Raw genomic sequence first — 9,479 nt, forward strand, 5'->3', positions numbered from 1 at the left:
ATTGACGTTAATGCGGCCCGCGAACCAACCCGAGTTTGACTCCCCCTGCATTAGAATGTTAAATTTGTTAGAGTATAACATTATAGGACGGTTAGCACAATTCTCTCACATCCCCAAAACATGCACGGTAGGCAGGTTGAGCACTCTAAATTACCCCTATGTATGAATATGAGCCTGAATAGTATAATATAATGTATTGTTATGTATTATTTCTTCATATATTTTGGCTTGTTTTCCTCCCTTTGATTCTGAATTTGGTGACATTGTTTACGGACATTCTCAAATGATGAGCATCCACATTACGCAGGCTAATTTTGTCTGCAAATGGAGGGAATTTGCAAATGGCACATACATTAGCACTATGGCGTATGCACATACAAATAGGGGCCCCACCCCCAACTAGGAGCACATTGACTCTTTAATTGGGGCTCAGCTGACAGGTTCTCTCCTCGGGGACCATGTGTTTATGTGTGTGTGCGCATGTGGCAACCATCTGCTCTGTGAACAGGTGTCCCGCTTGCAGGAACATTTACCGAATAACCACCAAATGGATTATCACTGTAACTGCTTTAAAAACATTGGGGAAACAGAATACATTCTTCTAAGATGTTTATCCACTTCAGTGCCGCCAGACCCTCTTGGTTAAAATTGATTGGAGGTCTTATTGCCGTCAATGGCGGTTTAATTTGCAGCGTTGAAGGTGTGGCCGAGTATGAGTGTCTGAAATTCTGTGCCTGAAGTTGGTTTAGTTGGCAACATTTGGGGTCTTTCAGATTTGGGGAAAATCTTGCCCAAGTGACACTTTATCTTGAATTTTGGCAAGGTGTTTACGATGAGCGGAGCTACAAAATAAAGGTCTAACTAAAGAAGGTATGCCCAAAAAATGATTCAACTTTTTCTCTGACCCCAAAGTCACTTATTTTAGTCATGGCTAAATACACAAACTATTTTTACTTAAATCAGTTGATTTAGGATCTTTTTTTGGTCATTTCCATGTGTTAATCATGCTATAAATAAAATTCCCCCTCCTCAAAGCCACTGTATTTGAGCAATATAAAAAAAAAATCTATATTGAGTTTACCCACAAAACGTCTTATGAATCCAAGCCTAAATAGAATGAATGGTATAAACTACAAATCCAAGTATTCTGTGTTCACTATAGAGACTGATGAAAACACGTTTTTTTAATCTCCCCATATTGCCTGCATATTTATCTTGGTAAATTTTCTATTTTTGGGTGTCATCTGGTAACATAAAAAAAACACACACACATGCTATGTGCATAAGAGTCTGTCCTTAAATGACCCTGAAGCCAGCACAGGCCGAAGGGCAACCTTTTGTGCCTTGAAAAATCCTCAGTGACCCCCCACCCCTTGCCCCTACACACACGCACACATATGCGCACACACCACCTGCTGTTGCGGGGGCTTATGTGGCGGTCTTTGATGGAGATGGATTGACTGGGACATTACAGAGATGGAGCAGGAAACTATAAGGCTAAACCAATCTCCATGGCAACCTACTCCAACAATAAAGAATAATGACTCCATCCTCGCGGCTCAATTATAAATTGCCAAACCAACCATTTCATCAGTTGCAAATCATCATTCGGAACGATTCATTCATTGGCTGGCATTGACGGCGATGGACGTCCAATCCGTTTAACTGCGAGAAGCTGGCGGCTAATGACCAATGAGAGCCCTTGCGGTCAAATGAAGCAAATGAATTGCAGACTAATCAATCAAATGGAAAATAATTGACAAAGCCACAAAATAAAAACTATAAAAAAAGGAGCCAAATGTGTCCAAAGAGAATAAGTTTTAATTTATTTTTCAATTTTAAAAAAGTGTGCTGACAAATACACACACATGGATGTAAAAGTGTGTGTGTGTGGGGGGCGAGTGTCGGGTCACAAAGGTCAAAGGAAAACAAAAGCGGGGAGCAGATCCCAGCTGCCAAACTAAACACACAGACCCCCAACCATCTCCTTCCTTTTCAATGGGAGTGTGCCACCGTACACACGCGAGCGTCAAGGGGCAGCGGGGTTAAAGGTCACGTGGGGGCAGCATGTACGCGTATACAAAATACTACTCGGCAAAGAGGAGTGTTAAACCAGAGCGCAGCTTCAAAGTAGGCTTTTAAGTGTCCTCATTGGCTGCCACTGACGCCACTAGACGTTCAATCCCACCCCCCAAAAATGGTCATTCTTGCGTGAAAGGATTTATTCAGCAAGAGTTAAGGATCCAAAGTAGGATTTTTAAGGGTTTTATGGGATTAGTACAAAAATTGAGTTTTTTGGTAAGGTTTTGTTTTTAGTCAAATTTGATTAGGGTTATGATCAACAGTTAAGTCAGGGGTGTCAGACTCGGGTTGGTTCGCAGGTCGCGTTAACGTCAACTCGATTTCATGTGGGCCGGACCATTTTAGATATAATATTTAGATTTATTTTTCTATAAATGGATTAAAAGAACTGGATTAAAAGCCCTGAATATTCAGTTTTTTTATAGATCTAAAACAATGTTTGTTTTAGCTTTTTATATATTTTTAGATTTTACAAAATTATTTTTGAACTAAAAACACAGAAAAAATTGATTAAAATTTTTTAAAAAATGATTTAAAAGGGGGAAAATCAGGAAATGTAATATACATCTATACTCTTCATTTTAATTTGATCCTAAAACTGAAATTCGGCACTCATGATTTACTTTCCCGGGCCACACAAAATGATGCGCCGGGCCAGATTTGGCCCCCGGGCCGCCACTTTGACACATGTGAGTTAAGTTAAAAAATTAACTCTTAATTCCAAGTTATTCGTGTTAGGGTTTTGAACATTTTGGAGCATTTCAAAGTGTGATTTTAAAAAAATAAAAAAGGTTTGGATTTATTGGTGACTAGGGATTTCAAACTGGTTTCAAATGGTTTAAGGTTTTTAAATATGAGATTTTTTTTTAACACGTTAGGTTGTTGAGAGTGTTTAGAAGGTGTGTAGAAGTGTAGTCTCAAATGCTGTTTGGAATTTCACTGTAGGGTTTTAATTCAAACTAAGGTTTAAAACACAGATTAGATTTTAAAAGTAGAGTCTTAAATGTAAACTGACATATCAAAACTTTTTTTGAGGGTCTTGAACAAGAGTTACACACAAATGCATAACAGTGTAAACTTAACTTCCCTCTTGTGGCCAAATTGTAAACTGTGTTACAGCAAGCAATCTTTTTGTCTGGGCGTCTGACATAATTTGCCTGCAACACAAAACCTTGTAAACAATGCAAAGAAACACAAACAAGTGCTTTAGGAATCGTTCCCTCATTCCGTCAGTTCCCGAAATACGCTGATGATCGTCTTTGGGGGGGCATGAGGACCCTCAGCTTTTTCCAGAAAACTCTGTTGTTGCTGTTTTTCCTCCATATGAGCGCCCCCTGCCTCCTCTTGATAAAACCCAGAGACCGTGGGAGGTGCCCATAATCCACGGGACCATCTGGGACGAGAAACAGAATAGCTCCATAAATCAATCATTGACGGCACTGCCAACCTCTCCAAGTTCTAATGGCTTGGACAGCTATCTGTCAATAGCAGGGAACAAGATGACTAACCTATTTCCACGAGAATGACAGCAGGTGTGTTGTGCGTCAAAGCGTCATACAGACCCAAGTTCTGTACGTAAGTGAGATGGCGCTCCTCCACGTTGCACGGCTTCCACGCCTCCTCCGCCGGCGCCACGACGATAATCAGCCGGTGGCATTGGCTCACGGCCGCCGCCATGGCGTCGGGGGTGGCTGCAACATACGCCACGTTTCCAAAACAGCTTTTGTTCCCTTAGCAAGTAAGTCGTTCCGTCGCCTACCTTCTCCCGGCCCGTCGTCTCGGCCCGCGATGAAGAGACGGTAGCCGTGTCGCCCCTCCAGCTGACCCGGCAGCGTCCGCAGGGCGAACTCGGCCGCCGGGTTCCGGGTCCTCGTCGTCGGTACGGGGACGGCGCTCACCAAAGCGTCGTACGGAATTTGGTCTGCGTCTGCGTGCCGGTAAACACAGAGATATTATTCAGCCCCTTTCAGACATGTTCTGTTGTCAGGTAATGTGACATTGTCTAAATCAGTGGGGGCCAAGTCCGGTCCTCGAGAGCCCCTATCCAGTCTGTTTTCCATCTCCCAAATGATCAACTCATCAGCAAGCTGTCCAGAAGCTTCATACCGATCACGATGATTTGATTCAGGTGTGTTGGTGGAGGGAGACTGGATAGGGGCTCTTGAGGACCGGACTTGTCCACTCTGCGCCTAAAGTTAGGTTTAAGAGTAGGTTTAGGGTTAGAGTTAGGGTTATGTTTAGGGTTAGCGTTAGGGTTAGGGTTAGGGTTAGGGTTAGGCGCAGGGTTGGCCAAGTCCGGTCCTCGAGAGCCCCTAACCCAAGGGTGTCAGACTCGGGTTGGTTCGCGGGCCGCTTTAACGTCAACTTGATTTCACGTGGGCCGGACCATTTTAGATATAATATTTAGATTTTTTTTTAATAAATGGATTAAAAGAACTGGATAAAAATCCCTGAATATTCAGTTTTTCATAGATCTAAAATAATGTTTATTTGAGCTTTTTTAAAATATTTTTTTAGATTGTACAAAATGATTTTTGAACTAAAAACACAAAATTTAATATACATCTATACTCTTCATTTTAATTTGATCCTAAAACAGAAAGTCGGCACTCATGATTTACTTTCCCGGGCCACACAAAATGATGCGGCGGGCCAGATTTGGCCCCCGGACCGCCACTTTGACACGTGCCCTGACCAATCTGTTATCTCCCTCCTCCACCAACACACCTGAATCAAATGATCAACTGATCAGCAAGCTGTCCAGAAGCTTCATACCGATCCCAATGATTTGATTCAGGTGTGTTGGTGGAGGGATATATGGAAAACAGACTGGATAGGGGCTCATGAGGACATTTAGACTCTAGATTTAGACTTTACAGTACATTCAGACTCTAAATGTACTCTAATCTGGCTATTTTTTATCATTTCATAGCTATTCCACCCAAAGCAATGCTTCAAGGAGTGGCCTTTTTTCCCTTTTTTTTCTTGAAGGCCAGGCAGAGATTATTTCATTAAGACTCTCAAAAAGATTAACTTCAGGTCTAACTGTATCCTTTTATGGTTCTTCGGTGTAGTGAAAGCTTAGCCACGGCCTTAAAAATGAAATCACCTTGGGGGATGACAAAATAGCTGCTTATCTTCCTGTACGCCAACACCACATCCGCCTTGAAGTAGCACAACAGGAAAACCATGAGAAGAAGTAAAAGCGGGGAGGCCACACCCACTGCCACGCCGCTGTAGAACCAGCTGTTATTGGCTGGAGATACACAGCAAGTATAGGACATATTTGGAGGCAAATGTGTTTTTTTTTTATTTTTTTAATTCAGGCAGGTACCTTCTCTGAGCTGCATGAAGCAGTCTTTCACCCCTTGAGAGTTTTGGACCCGACAGCGAATGGAAACGTTGAGGAAACGGGGAAGGACTCTGGAGATGGTCAGGGTGGACTCATACATCAGACCTTGCTTCTGATTGCTGGGAGGAAAGGTCAGTATTTCGCACACAAAGCCGCTACGTTTACGTTTCGTCGAGATCAAACTCACAACCATTCCTCCAGCTCAGGGTCCGTGTCGGTAAAACTCCCGTTCACGATCCAGTACATGAACGCCTCGTTATCGGGGTCCATCAAGGCCGAGCACTTCAGTTCCACGCGTTCGCCTGCCCCCACGGGGTTATTCATGAGCTACTTAACTCGGTGACGTTCTAAGCCTTCGCAGTCAAAATAGACTGAACGTCAATCGCCGTCGGTAACAGCGAGTGAGTTAAAACGGTATTTTGCAAGTCAATAACCTCATACCTGTCAACCTCTGCCGATAACTGCCCTTATAAATGATTATGATTCCCCTTACAAACCCCCCAAAAACCTTACAAACACCGTACGAGTCGTACGGTGTTTGTAAGGTTTTTTGGGGGTTTGTAAGGGGAATCATAATCATTTATAAGGGCAGTTATCGGCAGAGATTGACAGGTATGTAACCTTGAGCTCACCCATGGTCACGGAGAGAACCTGTTCCTTTTCCTGGATCACCTCGGGTTCCCTTGGAAATGTGAAATCTAAATACATAAAAGATTTGGTTATATGCCAAATGTGTATAATGGCTTCACACGGGGTAAATTTCTCAATAAATTAGGAATCTGCAGTTGAACTTTGGCTTCCAGCCGAGGGTTAGGCTTTACGATTGTTTTAAACTAGGGTTAGATTTTCAAATTAGGCCTTCATATTGGGGTTCGTGTCTTGAATTATGATATTAAACAAGAGCTACGGTCCTAATCTTGGATTTCAAACTAGGGTTGTAGGTGGTATAATAGATGAGGTACGGACAAGCATTCACGGACATACTAGTGACAATTTGGAGTGTTCAGTCAGCCAATTATTCATATTTTTCTTTGTGAGGAAGTTGGAGTACCCGGAGAAAACCCACGCTTCACGGGGACAGCATGCAAATTCCATTTGAAGGCCAGATTGAACCCGTGATCTCAGAACCGTGAGGTGGACATGCTAACCACTCACCGCACTGCTAATTAAAATTCAGATAAAATAACAACACAATATGAAATGTATAATGTCGTAACAAAACGCCAACTAAATAATTTGATAAAATGATATGTTTTTTAACTATAAGTTGCACTTTTGAAATGGCAACTTTTTCTTTTATCAGAAACCAAGACCACATACATTAAATTAACAATAGTAAAATGGAGAATAAATAGGCATTGGTTAATACACATGTGTCAAAGTGGCGGCTTGGGGGCCAAATCTGGCCCACCGCATCATTTTGTGTGGCCCGGGAAAGTAAATCATGAGTGCTGACTTTCTGTTTTAGGATCAAATTAAAATGAGAAGTATAGATGTATATTAAATTTCCTGATTTTTCTCCCATTTAAATCAATAATTGTAATTTTTTTAATCACATTTTTCTGTGTTTAGTTCAAAAATCATTTTGTAAAATCTAAAAATAGATTTAAAAAAAGCTAAAATAAACATTGTTTTAGATCTATAAAAAACTGAATATTTAGGGCTTTTAATCCAGTTCTTTACATCCATTTATATAAAAAAAATCTAAATATTATATCTAAAATGGTCCGGCCCACATGAAATCGAGTTAACGTTAACGCGGTCCGCGAACCAACCCGAGTCTGACACCCCTGGGTTAATATAACAGTTTTTCAAATAACTATAGCCTTAAAAAACAACATAACAGTCTTTTGGTGGTCAGATGAGAAAAAAAAACGTGAATATTAGTCACGGGCCCAGCCAAAGTATGAAAAACGTGCAAATTATAGTCCGGAAAATCCGTAAATGGAATTTAAAAAAATTGACACCCACTGGTCTCGATGTCCAGCTCGATGCTAACCGCCGACGTGTAGTTTCTGCCGTCGATGCTGGCGTCCACCAGGCAGGTGTACGTCCCCGCATCCTCCCGTGTCACATTGACTAGCCTCATCAAGCCATTTTTGAGTACACTAATGGCTCGCTCCACTGGGTGACAGTCCTGCACATTCACAGCAGTTGCATTTTATTTCCGCTTCCAACTTTGAATGTCAAACTCAAGTCTAAATCGATTTGAAAGGTATCAATCATATGCATCCAATTGACATTTCTTGCTAAGAAACAAGGCCAAAATGGCCCTTTTTACCTTCAACCATCGTATATTGTGGCTTTTTTCGAGTCGCAGGATGTGTTCCAACTTGCAGGGAAGGCTCTTTCTCACCCCCGTTGGGAAGGTCTTCACTTCAGCCGCCGGAGGACAAAGCCCAGTCAACACCGACACCCCAAAGTTCACCTTGAGCGTTCTCTTTTCCAGCCTTGACAGCAGAAAAACACTCCATCAGGCCTCGTTCACATTTGGAGAGACGGAGGGTGTGTTTACGTACGTGCTCTCGCAGATGTAGCTGCCGTTATGGGACGTCAGCGCAGGCAGAAAATATAGAATCCCGTCCCTGACTTCCACGCCCGAGGGCAGAGACGCCGTCGCCCCGGCGGGACCCCCCTCTCGCGCCCACGTGACGTTACTGTCAACGGGACCCTGCACGTTGGGACATTTGAGTAGCAGGAGGTGGCCCTCCATGACTTGGTAAATTTCTGCTGGCCCGTAATGGTATGGAAAGATAATCTGTTAGATTAATGTACATTGTTTTGTTTTGTATTTATTTTATGTAAACTCTCAAACAAGTCATTATCGAATTTGGAACATTTATTTAAGAAACAATTTCACCAATTTTGTGCATTTTGCTTTCGTGAAAAAAATATCTTTTATAATATTTCAAACTAATATTACTCCAATCTATTAAGATTTGATTAAATAATATTAAATGATTACAATTTGGTTAGGGTGAGTCCAAAAAAAGTATTTATGTCATCTAGTGAAAAATCCTCCATTTCTGACATCAGAATATTTTGCAAAAGTCATTTTTTTTCCAAAAAACATTCACAAAATTGTGGTTATATATCAATTTTGTATTCAAAATGACCGTATCATAAATCTACATTCAAGCCAATACAATTCTCTCCTATGGTGAAAATAAAGACTCACCTGACATTCATTCATTCATTTTTTTGAACCGCTTATATTCACAATAAAATAATAACATATGTACTAACATAAATAAAATGTTTTTGTACTCACCCAGCGTGACGGCCGCATCGACCAATAACATGACGAGCACATTCACTGACTTAGCCATCCTCATTTCCCATACAATTCTTCAAAAACAAAAACAAAGTACAATTAGGACTTCCATCCCAAAATCTAGCAATCTTTTTGTATTCTGTTAAATGCTAAAAAAACAAACAAAAGGAGATAACATCAACCACTGTATAAAAAAGGACATCTTACCAGTGAGACGTTCTGTGTTCTAAGCTTGCCTGACCGCTTGTTTCCTCATTTCATATCGTGACTTTTTTTTTTCCCTCTAATGACCTTTGACCCTTTCTAAAGAAAGTGAGAATCTGCTCATTAAAAAAAAAGCCCCTTTGTGGCAAGGGGAAAAAAATCAGGCCACTAACCTCAATTTGTTTTTGTATGTAAGATACCTGGAATGAAAAAAAAGATGTATTTCCTCTTTATAACCTATTTTGTTAAAGCATTCATCATTCTATTGGCTCATATTAGAAGTTAAAAAGTGGCCACTCAGCAAATTAACATAACACATTTAAAATGAATGTGACATTCAAATGTAAAATCTATCTAAAATTATTTTTCAAGTTCAGCTTTGAGTGGTATAATGTAATGTACAGTGGATACTTATTTAAGACCTTTAACCCTTTATAGAGCCAGTAACTGTTTTTTTTCTCATTTAAGTCAAATATCAGCAATTAGAGGGCGTGTTTTCAATTTTTATTCTTGATGTTAATTGTCTTTTTTAGTATGAATCCATTTATAAATGACTGCAATGTCCAT

At 40.8% G+C, this 9,479-nt stretch overlaps 1 protein-coding gene across 4 annotated transcripts; it reads right to left on the minus strand.

The window, feature by feature from the left end:
• Positions 1–3,119: 3,119 nt before the first annotated feature.
• Positions 3,120–8,885, minus strand: LOC144087417 (interleukin-1 receptor type 1-like). 4 transcript variants are annotated; one of them, XM_077617887.1, is made up of 11 exons: positions 8,706–8,885; positions 7,954–8,179; positions 7,716–7,884; positions 7,406–7,571; positions 6,067–6,132; positions 5,625–5,736; positions 5,417–5,553; positions 5,192–5,338; positions 3,842–4,009; positions 3,591–3,773; positions 3,120–3,475 (listed from the first exon to the last, which is right to left on the minus strand). In XM_077617887.1, exons 1-11 carry the CDS (start codon positions 8,767–8,769, stop codon positions 3,312–3,314), a joined length of 1,602 nt encoding a protein of 533 aa, XP_077474013.1. In that variant the 5' UTR covers positions 8,770–8,885; the 3' UTR covers positions 3,120–3,311. The 4 variants fall into 4 exon arrangements, with proteins under 4 accessions (XP_077474013.1, XP_077474012.1, XP_077474014.1 ...); XM_077617886.1 differs by having other exon boundaries at positions 5,622–5,736; XM_077617888.1 differs by having other exon boundaries at positions 5,622–5,736; positions 7,954–8,192.
• Positions 8,886–9,479: the final 594 nt, after the last annotated feature.

Source organism: Stigmatopora argus, chromosome 13 (assembly GCF_051989625.1).
Source record: "Stigmatopora argus isolate UIUO_Sarg chromosome 13, RoL_Sarg_1.0, whole genome shotgun sequence".
Lineage (NCBI taxonomy): Eukaryota > Metazoa > Chordata > Actinopteri > Syngnathiformes > Syngnathidae > Stigmatopora > Stigmatopora argus.

What these genes read in the sequence shown, in the direction of transcription:
- LOC144087417 (XM_077617886.1), bottom strand. Translation starts at nt 8,769, where the DNA reads ATGAGGATGGCTAAGTCAGTGAATGTGCTCGTCATGTTATTGGTCGAT. An exon ending in CGAGCTGGACATCGAGACCA is followed by an intron (nt 6,133 to 7,405) that starts GTGGGTGTCAAT and finishes TTATGTATTTAG; the next exon opens with ATTTCACATTTCCAAGGGAA. An exon ending in CTTCATGCAGCTCAGAGAAG is followed by an intron (nt 5,339 to 5,416) that starts GTACCTGCCTGA and finishes GTGTATCTCCAG; the next exon opens with CCAATAACAGCTGGTTCTAC.